At 39.6% G+C, this 19,721-nt stretch overlaps 2 protein-coding genes across 2 annotated transcripts in view; one reads left to right on the forward strand and one right to left on the reverse strand.

The window, feature by feature from the left end:
* Nucleotides 1-427: 427 nt before the first annotated feature.
* LOC117521760 lies at nucleotides 428-4,590 on the reverse strand. The gene is made up of 2 exons (XM_034183104.1): nucleotides 4,214-4,590; nucleotides 428-1,520 (listed from the first exon to the last, which is right to left on the reverse strand). Exon 2 carries the CDS (start codon nucleotides 1,502-1,504, stop codon nucleotides 488-490), a length of 1,017 nt encoding a protein of 338 aa, XP_034038995.1. The 5' UTR covers nucleotides 1,505-1,520; nucleotides 4,214-4,590; the 3' UTR covers nucleotides 428-487.
* A 1,644-nt stretch (nucleotides 4,591-6,234) lies between these two features.
* fzr1a (fizzy/cell division cycle 20 related 1a) overlaps nucleotides 6,235-19,721 on the forward strand; it is a 38,938-nt gene continuing 25,451 nt past the window's right edge. The window contains exons 1-4 of the mRNA XM_034183103.1: nucleotides 6,235-6,423; nucleotides 16,802-16,875; nucleotides 18,972-19,091; nucleotides 19,277-19,340. Coding sequence (XP_034038994.1) covers nucleotides 16,807-16,875; nucleotides 18,972-19,091; nucleotides 19,277-19,340 — 253 coding nt within the window. The 5' untranslated portion in view covers nucleotides 6,235-6,423; nucleotides 16,802-16,806. The remainder of the gene's footprint in view (nucleotides 6,424-16,801; nucleotides 16,876-18,971; nucleotides 19,092-19,276; nucleotides 19,341-19,721) is intronic.

Below are 19,721 nucleotides of genomic sequence, written 5' to 3' on the forward strand. Positions count from 1 at the left end.
GTGAGGCTGGTTGGATGTACTGCCAAATTCTCTGAAACACCTTTGGAGATGGCTTATGGTAGAGAAATGAACATTCAATACACGAGCAACAGCTCTGGTTGATATTCGTGCTGTCAGCATGCCAATTGCACGCTCCCTCAAATCTTGCGACATCTGTGGCATTGTGCTGTGTGATAAAACTGCACCTTTCAGAATGGCCTTTTATTGTGGGCAGTCTAAGGCACACCTGTGCACTAATCATGGTGTCTAATCAGCATCTTGATATGGCACACCTGTGAGGTGGGATGGATTATCTCAGCAAAGGAGAAGTGCTCACTATCACAGATTTAGACTGGTTTGTGAACAATATTTGAGGGAAATGGTGATATTGTGTATGTGGAAAAAGTTTTAGATCTTTGAGTTCATCTCTTACAAAATGGGAGCAAAACCAAAAGTGTTGCGTTTATATTTTTGTTGAGTGTATATATGTGTAACATTAAATGCCTTCTCACTGTTTTCTTGAACTTAGCACCCCTCTTAAATTCACTAAACCTGCACAGATTTTGAGAATCTTATCAATTTTGGGGACCAAGTTGATTGGCACCGTTTGTGAGAGAATCTTGTAGACCTTCAGACACCTTATTGCCCGCTTAATGTGAATGCGAGCATGCGCAATGCGGCGTGTACGTGTGACCCCCTTGTTTGTCAGCCGGCACCCTTTGCGTGTGAATGTTGGAATGATGATGTTTACCTGATGCTCCTCCAGCAAGTCCCTCACCGTGAACCCACGGTCACCCATCACCTCATCTCCAGCACGTAAGTAGTCCAGAAAACCAGAGTTCTGTGTTATGTACCTATCACTGCATTTTCCACCATAAAAGTCAGAAATAAACATGATTATTCCAGAGGGAGAAACAGCTACTAAATACTTAACTGTGTTATTTGCATAACAGCGACTGTATGACTCACTTCTTGAATTCAGGTTTTTTGCTTTTTGTAGAACTGTCTCTGTGCAGTCAATTACACAGGTTGTATTAGCAAAGTGGTCTTTAAAAGCTTTTGGCAATGTTGCTTTGATTGTTTCACGAGGCAACCACACAATGAGATCCTTCATTTGTTCACACATAATGTCTACCCACATCCTCACTGTCTTGCTGACCTGAGCTTGTGATACCTTGAATCGGTGTGCTAAATCAGCCATGACAAAGTTTTGTCTTAGTTTCATCAAAGTCATCAGAATTTGGTCCACAAATGGCACTGATGGTAAAGCTGGGGCAAATGGGTGTAGGCAGGCAATAAGCGTTCGAAATACTGCGAGTGGAATCCCTGTATACAGAAGGGAGTCTGCATCACTCTCTACTATGCTGTCAGCTACAGGGTGTGGCATTTCTGGTGGTGGTGGATGTTTATACGTGATGGTGAGCCCTTTTGAATATCTGTGAGCCTCCATTGCTGGGTCTGACCACTGTGTCTGGGCATCACAGGTTGACTTTGCTGCTGCACACACCTCCTCGCCCTGATTCATCTCTCATCTTGTTCATCTGAGAGCAGCAATACAGGACATGATTATCAAGAAGTGATGGAGGGTTTTCATGACAACACTTTTATTACACCCATGCCACACCATTAATCTTCCATCAATGGTAGTGAGTGAAGTCACCCCACTGCAAACTCACCCGAGGTTAAGTCACCCCAGTCCAAGTAAATTCACCTCGTATTTTTTGGTGAAGTCACCCCAATGCAGCTATACATGCTTATTTATTTATTTTTAATAATTAGGAATGACTAGTTTAAAGTTAGGGACCTGCCAGTTTGATGAATAAAACTGCAGTGTTCACTACTTCTCCCATCAATGGGCTTTATACCTGACAATTCTATTCCCCTACCTTAAAACATCACCACAAACAAAACTTGAGTAAAAACAGTGTATTATGCCACTGGTGTGTATATAAATAATTTATTACATGAAGATATCAGAATTTAAATATTGTGTTACTGGAGTGTGGCGACTTCACCTGGGGCAAGTTCACAGTGGGGTGACTTTACTATGAACCCCATCAACCACAGTACTTCACACTGTTAACCACATCACCTCTGTGCTCCATAAAACAAGAGAAAACTTGGTACAAAATAACAGCTACAATATTAAATTCAGGTTAATATTAAAATACTGCATCATTGAAGATTTTGTTTTGTCTGTACTGAAATTACGGCATTTTTGGTTCATACTGACCAGCAGGCCAAATGCATGTTATAGTTTAACTTTTCAGAAAAAACATTATTACATGTTGTTGCTAATAACTAATACTAGTACAAAACCATGGACCATGTTTTATGATGAGGGCTTACCTTTTGATGAGCCTTCAATTTGGTACCTCATGCTAGATTAATTTATAAACTACAGAGTTATGGTACTGTAGGCAAACTGTGTTACTGGGTTGAAGATTTCCTTACAGACAGGAAACAGCGAGTATGTGTTAATAATGCAAAATCTAAGCGGCTTAATGTAAGTAGTGGTGTTCCACAAGCATCAGTTCTAGGAGTGGTCCTGTTTTTACTATTTATTAACAACTTGCCTGGTGTAATATCAGCCAAAAGTAAACTATCAATCAATCAATCAATTTTTTTTTTATATAGCGCCAAATCACAACAAACAGTTGCCCCAAAGCGCTTTATATTGTAAGGCAAGGCCATACAATAATTATGTAAAACCCCAACGGTCAAAACGACCCCCTGTGAGCAAGCACTTGGCTACAGTGGGAAGGAAAAACTCCCTTTTAACAGGAAGAAACCTCCAGCAGAACCAGGCTCAGGGAGGGGCAGTCTTCTGCTGGGACTGGTTGGGGCTGAGGGAGAGAACCAGGAAAAAGACATGCTGTGGAGGGGAGCAGAGATCGATCACTAATGATTAAATGCAGAGTGGTGCATACAGAGCAAAAAGAGAAAGAAACAGTGCATCATGGGAACCCCCCAGCAGTCTACGTCTATAGCAGCATAACTAAGGGATGGTTCAGGGTCACCTGATCCAGCCCTAACTATAAGCTTTAGCAAAAAGGAAAGTTTTAAGCCTAATCTTAAAAGTAGAGAGGGTGTCTGTCTCCCTGATCTGAATTTGGAGCTGGTTCCACAGGAGAGGAGCCTGAAAGCTGAAGGCTCTGCCTCCCATGCTACTCTTACAAACCCTAGGAACTACAAGTAAGCCTGCAGTCTGAGAGCGAAGCGCTCTATTGGGGTGATATGATACTACGAGGTCCCTAAGATAAGATGGGACCTGATTATTCAAAACCTTATAAGTAAGAAGAAGAATTTTAAATTCTATTCTAGAATTAACAGGAAGCCAATGAAGAGAGGCCAATATGGGTGAGATATGCTCTCTCCTTCTAGTCCCCGTTAGTACTCTAGCTGCAGCATTTTGAATTAACTGAAGGCTAATTAGTTGCAAATGATACCAGGGTTTATCATCCAATTCTGACCCTAGTGGACGCAATAAAATTGCAGAAAGATATTGAGAATTTAATGTTATTGTCAAAAGAATGGTTTAGGTTTTAATGAAGATAAGTGTAAAGTATTAAATTTTGGTAGTCAAAACCCATGTCATGATGATTACTTTATGAATGGTAATGTGTTAAATTCTATAAGCGAAGAGAAGGATCTGGGTGTGTTAATTACCAATAAACTGTCTTTTTCTAGATACATTGCTAAGGCAGCTGCAAAAGCTAATAGTGTACTAGGCATGATTAAGAGCACATTTACATTTCTTGACAAAGAGTCATTTTTGGTTTTGTATAAAAGTTATGTACAACCACATCTGGAATATTGTGTCCAAGCATGGGCACCCTACCTGGAAAAAGACACATTGCTACTAGAGAACATGCAAAATGTGCAACCAAATTAGTACCTGGTTTGCAAAATTTGAGTTGTGAGGAGAGATTAAGTGAAGTGGGTTTAACAACTCTTGAGAACAGAAGAGTTAGGGCTGACCTAATAGAAATGTACAAGATCTTACATGGTTTAGAGGCAGTTGACCCCTTTACTTTATTTACTAGAAGAAGGTATAATAGCAATGAACTTACTGTTGAGGTAAAAAAGATCACGTCTCAATGTTAGAAACTTTAGTTTTACTAATAGAGCTGTATGCCTATGGAACAGCCTTCCTGAACACATAGTACTTTTATTATACACATGTATACGTTTCACACTAATAAATGAATTATGAATGACAGTGCTGTGTCACCACACATGAAATGGTACCTGTTGTTGTCGTGGCACTGCTGCCAGCCCTCTTCAGTACCCTGCGTCTCTTCTCCGGTGGTTTGTCATATTCCAACCATAAAGTAGGGTGCGGGTGTTCCTGCGTGGGCTTTTTGTCAACAAAGTGAAAAGAGCACACGTACAACGTTTTAGGTAGAAGCTGTACCGTTTCTCACAACAACATTCTCTCTTAGTTCGGGGTGCATGTTCAAAACACTGCTGTTGGAGCCACAGATTCAACTTCATCTGGTTGTTAGTACAACCGCGAACAGCGCAACATGTTCCTGAGCTGCGCAAAGACATTTTTTTTAAATGCTACGGGAGACGATAAAGTTTTGAAAATAGGAAACAAAAACCAATAGCAGACAACAACTCACCGCCACTTCCGGTGTCTAACAGGAAGTTACACCCATAATCGCTTTTACAGCAGCGCCCCCAGGAATAAGGCGGATGCAGAAAACACAGTCGATGCCGGTGTCGCAAGTACGGATGGTCACTGAAATAATTCTAACCTTGCCACATGACATGACAACTACGAAAGACTATGCTGCCAGGCTGAATCCATTAACAGCCATATTTTCCATTTGACTATTTGGTTCCTTATGTAAGGATTCATAGCTTTGTTTTTTGTTTGTTTGTTTGTTTTTTTTTTGGGGGGGGGGGGGGGGGGACATTTTTAGAAACCTTATGAAATGAGAAGTCAAAAAAAAAAGTTTCTATTTTTTCCAAAATTGGTGACCCTCAAAAATAGTCAGGTTCCTTGTGTAATTTCATTGAAGGTTTAGGAGATTTGGTAAACTAAACATTTTTTAGAAAGCTTATGACATCTCGATTCCCCCCCCCCCCCCCCCCCAAAAAAACCCCTTTCCTTTTTGTTGTTATTTCAAAGGTGGTTATGGGGGCCAACTTTTCACTGTCTGGACTTCTAGGATCTACGACGGCATTTTAGGGCCACATAGAATTTTTTTTTAGACTTTGAGAATAAAGTCGTAAAATTACGAGAATAAAGTCATATTTTTACGAGAAAAAAGTCGTAATATTATGAGAATAAAGTAATTTTACGAGAATAAAGTCGTAATATTACGAGAATAATACATAATTTTACGAGAATAAAGTCAAAATATCATGATATTTTGACTTTTTTCTTGTAATATTACGACTTTTTTCTCATAGAATTACTTTATTCTCGTAATATTACAACTTTTTTCTCGTAATTTACGACTTTTTTTCTCGTAATATTACGACTTTATTCTCGAAGTCCAGAAAAAAAAAAAGAAATTCAATGTGGCCCTAAAACTCCATCGTAAGGATCACAGTTGAAGTGACTGAATAGGAATGTGGAAGAGCAAGCATCCAGAGATACTAATTACAAATTATTAAAGCTGATGAAGATTAAAAGTGTGTGCTTCCATTCTGGATATTTACTGCACATAGCTGTCAATGACTTGTGAGACATAAGAACCTGATCCATGTGAGTGTCTTGTCCTTACAAAAACATGTATGTAATCATTCATGGAATTTGTAATAAAGGTTATGAAACCTTAAACCAAGAATGGTACCGTTATATGTGAACTGCGTATCATGAAGTTGATTCACAAATAACCAGAAGCGAAGAAAAAGTGAGTTTTCCATAGTCGCCAATTGTGGAAACCCAAGAAGGCGGCCAAAACAACCTTTGAAAAAAAATGGTAATATTGTTCTTTGGATTCCTCATTTTATATGCTTTCTAAAAATGTAGTTTGCCAAATCTCCAAATGACATTTAATGAAATTATACAAGAAAACTGAGTATATATTGTATCCAGAAAACCTTAAATAAATTGCAGAGTGTATCCAATTATTCTCTCTCGCTGTCTTTCCCACATTAAAGATGTAGGTTGTGCAATCATTCTGCCCCAGAAAAAGAACACTTCAAATCATTAAAATCGTCCAAATCCGTTAAGCATGCAGAACAGGCACTGACACGTTTCCTTGGCAACCTGTCAATGTGTGATTCAAAAACACCGACGTCACAATCTTCCCGTGATGCTTAGCGAAACCAACTCCAACCTTCGATGAAAATATTTGCATTTTGTTGCTCTCGCTCTCTCTTCTTAATGGGAGAGTAAGATACAAAAACACACCACCTCAGTCACATCGACAACTTTAAGTAATATTTAAACATCGATCAAGTGGAGGCGTTAAAGTGGGCACGGTAGGTTTTTACAGCAAGTTGTAAGCAAACAATGTTGCTAAAGTATTAGCAGCAGGACTAGCTTAGGTTTAGCTCAGCCAGCTGGGCTAGCATTAGCCTAGCTCTGTGTGTTGTGTATGAATTGACTTTTAATTTAATTTCAGCCTCGCGTTTATATTTCGGTAATAACCATCGCAACAGGATTTCTTTTTTCATGGAAACAATTAACGAGTCGTACTGCCCGAGTGAATTTACACGCATAACGTGGCAGTTAATTTGGGTGCTGTTAGCAAGTTCGACTGAGCCAGACCGCAGGTGATTGTGAATATTCTGAGGTTGTGTTTAACTGCACAGGTTTGGTCAAAATTGAATTTTAAAGCATAATACATTAAGATATAAACCGTTTCATATAAACCGTGTCACTATCACATAAATTAAAATAATGTTCGCAGTTATTTTGCTGCAAGTTATGTCAGCTCTCCAGCAGAAATTCTGCTAGTCGTACCCTATCAGATAGATTACAGTTATCTGTGTTTAGTTTACTTACACATGATGCATTTTGATGCTGGAGATCTGTGTGGTTATTCTTCTTGATGCTCATTTTTCTTTGTTGCCCAGCCCTGAAACGAGGACACTCTAAGTGTATCCCTCTACCATGAATAAACAATCTTGAAATTTTCCATTTGGTTTAACAGAAGGCTGCTGGTATTGATACAGTGTCATAAGCAACCCGCAAATTGCTGTTAGTAGTATGGCACCCATTGATATTTAAAGTGTCACGGTTCATACACATCTTAAAGCTGTAGGGCCTTTCAAATTCGACAAAACTGAACAAATTTCATTTCTACCAAAATCCAAGCCTTATAATATAGTTTTATTTTTTATAATGTTGCAACATTACGGCTCATTTTAATGAATTGGACATATTAATCTGGGACTAGGGGGGAGATTCCATAGTGAATATTGTCTTTTTCTTTATCGTGGTCATGCAGACTAATTGCAGAAGGAAGTGTGTGTATGCATGCGTGACGTTTTAAGATTACCTGTGACCCATCATCCATAAGATTTCATGTAAATCACTTCCAAAAAGTAAGTAAGTCCCTTCGGCTGCTCCCTTGTTTGCACTCGGGGTCGCCACAGCAAATCCAAGGTGGATCTGCATGTTGAATTGGCACAGGTTTTACGCCGGATGCCCTTCCTGACGCAACTCCACATTACATGGAGAAATGTGGCAGGGGTGGGATTTGAACCCGGAACCTTCTGCACTGAAACCAAGCGCATTAACCACTTGGCCACCACCCCTTGGTCATACCATCTGATCTCTTGAATTTCTCCCCCTCATGGGATGGAATTCATACTTGTTTCCAGGTGGCATGGATTTTGATCATATTGGCAATATTATGAATTTCTTATCTAAGTTAAGGAATAAAATTAGAGTGGTGCCAAAGAAAATTCTTTTTATGACTTAACTCTTAAAAAAATAAACAAAAAACAATAGCACTATAACTTTAACTGTGACCCTACCCAGAAGATTTGAGCTTGAAATTTGTCAATTGCCTCCGTACAGCTTCATTGCCATGGTGTCTCTATTTGGAGAAGAAGTGGTGGTTCTTATTTAAAGTGTGTAGCCAAAGAAAGCATTAAGGTTGTTTCCAGAAGGGCCCACAGCACGTCTCGTCCCAGCACCCCTCTTCCAGGTGCCATTTGGGAGCTTGGGAAGCAGACCCAGATTGTCAGTGTCACAATCCAATATGCAAACCATTAAGCCCCTATTTATCTCACGATAATTACAGCAGGTTCTTATTGGATGCCATATGATTGCAGCAGTTTGTTTGTTTTGTTTTTTGTTTATTGGATGCCGTACAAAGTAGCGTAATACAATACTGTATCAATATTCAGCAGACACTTTAACAAAATTGTTATGTGCCTGTCGTATTGCAATACAACAATATAGACAAATAGACACACCAGTGATGAGTTAAGTAAATTGTGGTTTTAATTAGCTGAGTAGTTGCACTGAAATTGATTATTTAGTTATAGGACTGAAAATGAATTACTAAATGTTGTGATGGTTGAGTCATCTTAAACGTACAGCTGGACAATAAAACAATCATGATAATGTGATAAAATTAATCCTGTGGATAGATTGAACTTTAACACCAAAATGCACTATCAATTTTTGCTGTAAAGTGTTATTTGAGCTACCCTTAGTGAAGCACATGCTTGAAATGGGGTGGAAGAAGGTGGTGGGGAATAGAGAAAGTTGACACAGTGACAGGCACAAAGCGTGACTGTAAAAGGGAACTCTCATCATCCTCTAAAGTTGAGGAAATTCATGGCAAAAGAGGTAGTCTGATGATTTCAAACTGGCTACATTGTTAAACATTGACATTGATCAGTATGGGAAAAAATAACATGATACTATTTTTGTTATATTTCCCAGCCCAACTCAAAAGTGTCCCAGTTAGCAATATTTTATTTTTAATCTGCTTTTTCAAATCTGTGTTGTGGCACACACACTCTCTCGCTCTCTCTCTCGCTCTCTCTCTCTCTCTCGCTCTCTCTCTCTTTATATATATATAAAGAGAAATATTGAGAAATGTGAAGTTAGCGACACCAGCAACCATTGTCAATTGTCTTCCGGGGGCCAGAGCAGGCGACATCGAAGGACATTTGAAATTGCTGGCTAAGGCTAAGCGTAAATTTGGTAAGATTGTAATTCACGTCGGCAGTAATGACACTCGGTTACGCCAATCGGAGGTCACTAAAATTAACATTGAATCGGTGTGTAACTTTGCAAAAACAATGTCGGACTCTGTTGTTTTCTCTGGGCCCCTCCCCAATCAGACCGGGAGTGACATGTTTAGCCGCATGTTCTCCTTGAATTGCTGGCTGTCTGAGTGGTGTCCAAAAAATGAGGTGGGCTTCATTGATAATTGGCAAAGCTTCTGGGGAAAACCTGGTCTTGTTAGGAGAGACGGCATCCATCCCACTTTAGAGGGAGCAGCTCTCATTTCTAGAAATCTGGCCAATTTTTTGGGATCCTCCAAACTGTGACTGTCTAGCGTTGGGACCAGGAGGCAGAGCTGTGGTCTTATACACCTCTCTGCAGCTTCTCTCCCCCTGCCATCCCCTTATTACCCCATCCCCGTAGAGACGGTGCCTGCTCCCAGACCACCAATAACTAGCAAAAATCTATTTAAGCATAAAAATTCAAAAAGAAAAAATAATATAGCACCTTCAATTGCACCACAGACTAAAACAGTTAAATGTGGTCTATTAAACATTAGGTCTCTTTCTTCTAAGTCCCTGTTGGTAAATGATATAATAATTGATCAACGTATTGATTTATTCTGCCTAACAGAAACTTGGTTACAGCAGGATGAATATGTTAGTTTAAATGAGTCAACACCCCCGAGTCACACTAACTGTCAGAATGCTCGTAGCACGGGCCGGGGCGGAGGATTAGCAGCAATCTTCCATTCCAGCTTATTAATTAATCAAAAACCTAGACAGAGCTTTAATTCATTTGAAAGCTTGTCTCTTAGTCTTGTCCATCCAAATTGGAAGTCCCAAAAACCAGTTTTATTTGTTATTATCTATCGTCCACCTGGTCGTTACTGTGAGTTTCTCTGTGAATTTTCAGACCTTTTGTCTGACTTAGTGCTTAGCTCAGATAAGATAATTATAGTGGGCGATTTTAACATCCACACAGATGCTGAGAATGACAGCCTCAACACTGCATTTAATCTATTATTAGACTCTATCGGCTTTGCTCAAAAAGTAAATGAGTCCACCCACCACTTTAATCATATTTTAGATCTTGTTCTGACTTATGGTATGGAAATAGAAGACTTAACAGTATTCCCTGAAAACTCCCTTTTGTCTGATCATTTTTTAATAACATTTACATTTACCCTGATGGACTACCCTGCAGTGGGGAATAAGTTTCATTACACTAGAAGTCTTTCAGAAAGCGCTGTAACTAGGTTTAAGGATATGATTCCTTCTTTATGTTCTCTAATGTCATATACCAACACAGAGCAGAGTAGCTACCTAAACTCTGTAAGGGAGTTAGAGTATCTTGTCAGTAGTTTTACATCCTTATTGAAGACAACTTTGGATGCTGTAGCTCCTCTGAAAAAGAGAGCTTTAAATCAGAAGTGTCTGACTGCGTGGTATAACTCACAAACTCGTAGCTTAAAGCAGATAACCCGTAAGTTGGAGAGGAAATGGCGTCTCACTAATTTAGAAGATCTTCACTTAGCCTGGAAAAAGAGTTTGTTGCTCTATAAGAAAGCCCTTCGTGAAGCTAGGACATCTTTCTACTCATCACTAATTGAAGAAAATAAGAACAACCCCAGGTTTCTTTTCAGCACTGTAGCCAGGCTGACAAAGAGTCAGAGCTCTATTGAGCTGAGTATTCCATTAACTTTATCTAGTGATGACTTCATGACTTTCTTTGCTAACAAAATTTTGACTATTAGAGAAAAAATTACTCATAACCATCCCAAAGATGTATCGTTATCTTTGGCTGCTTTCAGTGATGCCGGTATTTGGTTAGACTCTTTCTCTCCGATTGTTCTGTCTTGAGTTATTTTCATTAGTTACTTCATCCAAACCATCAACATGCTTATTAGACCCCATTCCTGCCAGGCTGCTCAAGGAAGTCCTACCATTATTTAATGCTTCAATCTTAAATATGATCAATCTATCTTTGTTAGTTGGTTATGTACCACAGGCCTTTAAGGTGGCAGTAATTAAACCATTACTTAAAAAGCCATCACTTGACCCAGCTATCTTAGCTAATTATAGGCCAATCTCCAACCTTCCTTTTCTCTCAAAGATTCTTGAGAGGGTAGTTGTAAAACAGCTAACTGATCACCTGCAGAGGAATGGTCTATTTGAAGAGTTTCAGTCAGGTTTTAGAATTCATCATAGTACAGAAACAGCATTAGTGAAGGTTACAAATGATCTTCTTATGGCTTCGGACAGTGGACTTATCTCTGTGCTTGTTCTGTTGGACCTCAGTGCTGCTTTTGATACTGTTGACCATAAAATTTTATTACAGAGATTAGAGCATGTCATAGGTATTAAAGGCATTGCGCTGCGGTGGTTTGAATCATATTTGTCTAATAGATTACAGTTTGTTCATGTAAATGGGGAATCTTCTTCACAGACTAAAGTTAATTATGGAGTTCCACAAGGTTCTGTGCTAGGACCAATTTTATTCACTTTATACATGCTTCCCTTGGGCAGTATTATTAGACGGTATTGCTTAAATTTTCATTGTTACGCAGATGATACCCAGCTTTATCTATCCATGAAGCCACAGGATACACACCAATTAGCTAAACTGCAGGATTGTCTTACAGACATAAAGACATGGATGACCTCTAATTTCCTGCTTTTAAACTCAGATAAAACTGAAGTTATTGTACTTGGCCCCACAAATCTTAGAAGCATGGTGTCTAACCAGATCGTTACTCTGGATGGCATTTCCCTGATCTCTGGTAATACTGTGAGAAATCTTGGAGTTATTTTTGATCAGGATATGTCATTCAAAGCGCATATTAAACAAATATGTAGGACTGCCTTTTTGCATTTACGCAATATCTCTAAAATCAGAAAGGTCTTGTCTCAGAGTGATGCTGAAAAACTAATTCATGCATTTATTTCCTCTAGGCTGGACTATTGTAATTCATTATTATCAGGTTGTCCTAAAAGTTCCCTAAAAAGCCTTCAGTTGGTTCAGAATGCTGCAGCTAGAGTACTGACGGGGACTAGCAGGAGAGAGCATATCTCACCCGTGTTGGCCTCCCTTCATTGGCTTCCTGTTAATGCTAGAATAGAATTTAAAATTCTTCTTCTTACTTATAAGGTTTTGAATAATCAGGTCCCATCTTATCTTAGGGACCTCGTAGTACCATATTACCCCATTAGAGCGCTTCGCTCTCAGACTGCGGGCTTACTTGTAGTTCCTAGGGTTTGTAAGAGTAGAATGGGAGGCAGAGCCTTCAGCTTTCAGGCTCCTCTCCTGTGGAACCAGCTCCCAATTCAGATCAGGGAGACAGATACCCTCTCTACTTTTAAGATTAGGCTTAAAACTTTCCTTTTCGCTAAGGCTTATAGTTAGGGCTGGATCGGGTGACCCTGGACCATCCCTTGGTTATGTTGCTTTAGACGTAGACTGTGGGGGGGTTCCCATGATGCACTGTTTCTTTCTCTTTTTGCTCCGTATGCATCACTCTGCATTTAATCATTAGTGATCGATCTCTTTTTCCTGGTTCTTTCCCTCAGCCCCAACCAGTCTCAGCAGAAGACTGCCCCTCCCTGAGCCTGGTTCTGCTGGAGGTTTCTTCCTGTTAAAAGGGAGTTTTTCCTTCCCACTGTGGCCAAGTGCTTGCTCATAGGGGGTCGTTTTGACCGTTGGGGTTTTTCATGATTGTTGTATGGCCTTGCCTTGCAATGTGGAGCGCCTTGGGGCAACTGTTTGTTGTGATTTGGCGCTATATAAGAAACAAGTTGATTGATTGATTGATATACATACACAGTGAGGAAAATAAGTATTTGAACACCCTGCGATTTTGCAAGTTTTCCCACTTAGAAATCATGGAGGGGTCTGAAATTTTCATCTTAGGTGCATGTCCACTGTGAGAGACATAATCTAAAATCTGCTTGGTCTAAAAAAGTAACCGTTACTGACTGCCACAATGTTTTTTTTCTTGATTTCTTATAGTGTTTCTTAAAGCCAGAAAGTTGCCATTTGAAATGACTTTAGTTTTGTGTCATGTCTGTGATCTGCTTTTTTTCTACAAAATTAAACAACTGAATGAACATCCTCAGAGGCTGGTGATTCCATAATTTTTGCCAGGGGTTGTATATACACAGTGAGGAAAATAAGTATTTGAACACCCTGCGGTTTTGCGAGTTCTCCCACTTAGAAATCATGGAGGGGTCTGAAATTTTCATCTTAGGTGCATGTCCCCTGTGAGAGACATAATCTAAAAAAAAAAAAAAAAAATTCGGAAATCACAATGTATGATTTTTTTTTTAATAATGTATTTGTATGTTACTGTGGCAAATAAGTGTTTGAACACCTGTGAAAATCAATGTTAATGTTTGGTACAGTAACCTTTGTTTGCAGTTACAGCGGTAAAACATTTCCTGTAGTTTTCACCAGGTTTGCACACACTGCAGCAGGGATTTTGGTCCACTCCTCCATACCGATCTTCTCCAAATCTTTCAGGTTTGGAGTTTCAGCTCCCTCCAAAGATTTTCTATTGAGTTCAGGTCTGGAGACTGGCCAGGCCACTCCAGGACCTTGAAATGCTTCTTACGGAGCCCCTCCTTAGTTGCCCTGGCTGTGTGTTTGGGGTCATTGTCATGCTGGAAGACCCAGCCATGACCCATCTTCAATGCTCTTACTGAGGGAAGGAGGTTGTTTGCCAAAATCTTGCAATACATGACCCAATCCATCCTCCCTTCAATACAGTGCAGTCGTCCTGTCCCCTTTGCAGAAGTGCACCCCCAGAGTATGTTGTTTCCACCCCCCATGCTTCACGGTTGGGATGGTTTTCTTGTGGTTGTTCTCTTCCTCTAAACATCGTAAGTGGAGTTGATTCCAAAAGCTGTATTTTGGTCTCATCTGACCACATGTCCTTCTCCCATGCCTCCTCTGGATCTTGTAGATGGTCACTGGTGAACTTCAAACGGGCCTGGACATGTGCTGGCTTGAGCAGGGGGACCTTGCTGCCCTGCAGGATTTTAAACCATGACAGCATCATGTGTTACTAATGTAATCTTTGTGACTGTGGTCCCAGCTCTCTTCAGGTCATTGACCAGGTCCTCCTGTGTAGTTCTGAGCTTTCTCAGAATCATCCTTACAACACAAAGTGAGATCTTGCATGGAATCCCAGACCGAGGGAGATTGACAGTCATCTTGTGTTTCTTCCACTTTCTAATAAATAATCATAACAGTTGTTGTCTTCTACCAAGCTGCTTGCCTGTTGTTCTGTAGTCCATCCCAGCCTTGTGCAGGTCTACAGTTTTGTCCCTGGTGTCCTTAGACAGCTCTTTGGTCTTGGCTATGGTGGACAGGTTGGAGTGTGATTGATTGTGTGAACAGGTGTCTTTTATACAGGTAACAGGTTCAAACAGGTGCAATTAATACAGATAAAGAGTGCAGAATAAGAGGGCTTCTTAAAGAAAAATTAACAGGTCTGTGTGAGCCAGAATTCTTGCTTTTTGGTAGGTGTTCAAATACTTATTTGCAGCAGTAACATACAAATAAATTATTAAAAAAATCATACATTGTGATTTCCAGATTTTTTTTTTGATTATGTCTCTCACAGTGGACATGCACCTAAGATGAAAATTTCAGACCCCTCCATGATTTCTAAGTGGGAGAACTTGCAAAACCGCATGGTGTTCAAATACTTATTTTCCTCGCTGTGTATATACAACCCCTGGCAAAAATTATGGAATCACCAGCCTCTGAGGATGTTCATTCAGTTGTTTAATTTTGTAGAAAAAAAGCAGATCACAGACATGACACAAAACTAAAGTCATTTCAAATGGCAACTTTCTGGCTTTAAGAAACACTATAAGAAATCAAGAAAAGAAATTGTGGCAGTCAGTAACGGTTACTTTTTTAGACCAAGCAGAGGGAAAAAAAATATGGACTCACTCAATTCTGAGGAATAAATTATGGAATCACCCTGTAAATTTTCATCCCCAAAACAAACACCTGCATCATATCAGATGTGCTCGTTATTCTGCATCTAAAAAGGAGTGATCACATCTTGGAGAGCTGTTGCACCAAGTGGACTGACATGAATCATGGCTCCAACACAAGAGATGTCAATTGAAGCAAAGGAGAGGATTATCAAACTCTTAAAAGAGGGTATATCATCACGCAATGTTGCAAAAGATGTTGGTTGTTCACAGTCAGCTGAGTCTAAACTCTGGACCAAATACAAACAACATGGGAAGTTTGTTAAAGGCAAACATACTGGTAGACCAAGGAAGACATCAAAGCGTCAAGACAGAAAACTTAAAGCAATATGTTACAAAAATCGAAAATGCACAACAAAACAAATGAGGAGTGACTGGGAGGAAACTGGAGTCAACGTCTGTGACCGAACTGTAAGAAACCGCCTAAAGGAAATGGGATTTACATACAGAAAAGCTAAACGAAAGCCATCATTAACACCTAAACAGAAAAAAACAAGGTTACAATGGGCTAAGGAAAAGCAATCATGGACTGTGGATGACTGGATGAAAGTCATATTCAGTGATGAATCTCGAATCTGCATTGGGCAAGGTGATGATGCTGGAACTTTTGTTTGGTGCTGTGTGTGTGTGTGTGTGTGTATATATATATATATATATATATATATATATATATATATATATATAGTGGGACATTGCAGTTGTAGTGTGCTTAATCTTAATCTTGTAATATTAATCAGGTCTATAAGTATTTTGACACAGTTTTTGCTTCTGTACACCTCCACAATGAAGCAGTGATCCACAAAATATTTGTGATTAAACAATATGAATGATTTCATGAAGCCACACAGACGTCATACATATTCAAAAACTTACGTATGTGTATATTTACTCGTAATTTATATTGTGATGTGTAAAGCACACAGGGTATGTATCAATCCTGTGATGACTGTTTTTTAGACTAAGATTTGCTTTATTGTAAGCCTCTACTAGTAAAATGGACTCTTGATCTCTTTGTTTAAAGCACATGGCTTGCATTCTCTCCAGTTTAACACATCTATCTGAGATCAACCGCTGCTCACTGCATTAAAAGCCAGAGCTTTCAGAAGAAAGTGACAGTTGTAAGAACCTTAAGTTTAACACAATTTTCACAGTTTTTAACTCTTAGTGACATATATTTGGACATAACACCTGTAGATATATTTTTGCTCTGTCGATGTTTGTTCATGAAACACTCTGTTTGCATGATGGGTTAATTTTTAACCCCTAAATGCACGCAAACTGCATTATATATTTGTGTGCCTGCTCATTTTTGTGCATGATTCATGCAGTACACTCACTGTGTGAATGTGAATGCTTGGTAAATAATAATGTGATGGTCAAATTAATCTTATGATCATTTATTTAATGATTTAAAATGCATTTTTGCACTCAAGTAATTTTGTAAAGTTAATTGTAATGTTGCAAATGTTTTTAATATGATCTAAGTTAGATTTCCCTTCTAGTAGTCATAGCTTGATAATCACATTGCTAAGGGCATCTATCCAACGCTATGAATTCCATAAGTTATATAATAAGTAAGACAAGAGTGCCCGTTGTCATGATGGGCACTTGTATACTTGTAGTGTAATTTCATGGTTGTTGATCAGTTGTTTGATCTTTGCAGGCGTCATGGATCAGGACTATGAGTGTAGGCTGCTCAGGCAGATCAACATCCAGAATGAGAATGCAAGCCCCATAGTAAGTAAACAATAAATGCACTAGATTTTAATTAATTTGTTTGTTTTTGACCATAGCATGTACAAAATCACAGTTTGTTCTGAAAATATAATGTATCAGTATTCCGGAACAGGACGTGTGTCATCGTGCAATGATTCCAGGCCTTGACAACATGGCTAGAATGTGACACATTTTTTTATTTAACCTGTCTTTAACCAGGTTAGTCCCATTGAGATTTTTACAAGGGAGATCTGGACAGTTATTAAGTTTCCAATTCACCTAACCTGCATGTCTTTTAGGTCATTGTCTTTACTATTGTAGAATAATAAAACACCTCCCAAAGAAACTTTGTTTTGAAAAAAGATTTCCAATGGGTGAAGAAAGTGTGTTACTCTTTTGTTTTTGTTTACTCTTTTGTTTGTTTGGAAACAAACTCTTTAACAGGCTGGTCACTTTTGTTTGACATCGTCACTTGTGCCGATCAAACAACTGGCATTTGTAAATGCTTTTTCCTGTTCACACACCTCAAATACAAAATGACACCATATGCCATTTAAATATCTAATTTTCAAGTGACTAAAGCCTCTGTCCCACTGAATAATAAGCCATGAATAATGAGCCATGCATGGGTGTGTCAGCGATTATTTGAAGAATGATCCATGTTTTAAGCCATCACATATCCACTATGAGGAAGCCTCTGTGTACCTCACATGTGCCAGGTATCAGCATCTAGTGAGCCAGGACTGACCTGTCATTTGAGCCCCATCTAGTCTCGAATGGCTCGTGTCGCCGCATATGATCCAGGTCAAGCCACATATGGTCCATTTAGCGCCATGTAAAGTGACGTTTGTGCACATTTAGGTATGGGTTTTGTCCAACCCTCCAGCCCTCCCACACCTGGTCCCTTTAAAGTGGGGGTTTTCAATTCACAGCATCCATTCAAGATGTCACATTTTTTAAAAGCAGTACAAAAGTAGACGCTCCAGTATAGTCCGGCCGGTGTGCGCATTCGTGCGCCAGGCTGCTGTTCACGTATGTTCCAGAGTCATTAAATGCACCAGACCACCTAGAACCGAACCACGGGTTCCTGGACAGTTGCCTCTGTGCTTCTTTCTTCCGTGGCTTACGGTCATTTTTGACACTGTGATCCGTTTAAGTTTGTGCTCATTCGTTAATGTCTGCAAAATCACTCTTTTGCGCACTGGCATTCTGTGTTCCTGGACAGTCGCCTATGCGCTTCTTCTCGCTGGCTTTATTTCTTCCGCGGCTTTAAACACAGTCATTTTGACACTGTGATCCAACTTTTAACTTTGTGTTCGTCCCTTATTGACTGCAAAATCACTCTTTTGTGAACTTGCGTTCTGCATAATGCTCGTCTTGAGCACGAGTTATTGCGTCAGTGCACACACAGGAGCGAGGAGCTCATCTGATCCATTATAGATGTTAAATCTATCATAAACATTCTTTTCAGCTGCTTAAGAAGGAACGAACATGAAACTGTTTTACAAAGCTATTACAGTAAAAACATTACAAATACTTACCTTTTAAGCTGTTCCAAATAACGTTCTCCACCTCAGCGCAGGAGACAGACAGGAAAAAAGCTCCAAATGTCCTCTGTGATTCCAGAAGCTATTAGAGGTGTTTTCAACATCCAAGCTCTGACGGAAAATGGTTAATCCACTACAAAGTAATTATTTTATATGCAGCATCCGGTGCGCAATGCAGGTGGGATTGTAGTGCACAACAGGGCTAAGCCTGTCCAAAATAGCAAGTCCTCTCCTCGTAGCTGCCAGGTGCTTGCCAGGTGCTCGTCCTCACCACAAACATGCCTCTAAAATCCTCGTGTGTCCTCAGCTCGTACACAAACGGCCCCACGCTGTTGTTGCTAATTTTTTAACTTCTTGAAATTAGCACCACGCTCAGAGATGAACCTCATTAGCCGAATATCCTGCCTCTAAGAGCCTCTCAGAGCCACTACAAGATTGTTGAGTAACTGGTCTCATACCAAAAACATGCTATGTGAGTCATTATTCAGTGGGACCAGGGTTTAAGCACTGCCTGTTTGTATTTGTTAACTCTCCATCACGAAATGCTTTTCTCTGTCCACTCTTTTGTAGAAAGCTGTTCGAGCTCTGACACCCACCAGCTCCCCCCTGTCATCCCCTAGCAAGCATGGAGATCGTTTCATTCCTTCCCGGGCCGGAGCCAACTGGAGTGTCAACTTTCACCGTATCAATGTGAGTCTGGTACAAGGCATGCAATGAATCATTGACTGAAAGAACTGTTCATGACTTTTAAGCGGCCTGTGACATAGTTTAGCATTTTGTTTGTGACTGCTTATTATACATTAACTTCAAGGTTTTGTGAATAATAACTTTGTTAAAAAATAATAATAAGTGTGTAATTTCCTTTTATGACATAGGAAGTTGAGAAGTCACACAGTCAAAACAGGAAAACCAAAGATGGAACAACTGACAGTAACAAAGGTAAGAAGCAGCTCTTCCTTTATTCCAAGGTGGTAGCACAGATGATATAAGAACATACAGAGTACCGTATTTTCTGCACCATAAGGCGCACCGGATTATAAGGCGCGCCCTCAATTGACGGGTACTTAACCCTTACAAAAGGCGCACCAGATTATAAGGCACGGCCTCAGTTAGCGGGTACTTAACCCTGACAAAAGGCGCACGCTAAAACATATAGTCTACAAAAAAAAAAAAAGGTCATGGAAGCAAAACGGTGAGTTTATTTGAACTTTTTAACAACTTTGAACTACCGGTATTCAACAATATGGTACTCATATTATTTTTTTATTATGGTTCTGTCACAAATCCATTGAAGTCCTCATCTTCTGTGTCTGAATTGAA

This window comes from Thalassophryne amazonica, chromosome 12 (assembly GCF_902500255.1).
Source record: "Thalassophryne amazonica chromosome 12, fThaAma1.1, whole genome shotgun sequence".
NCBI classification, from domain to species: domain Eukaryota; kingdom Metazoa; phylum Chordata; class Actinopteri; order Batrachoidiformes; family Batrachoididae; genus Thalassophryne; species Thalassophryne amazonica.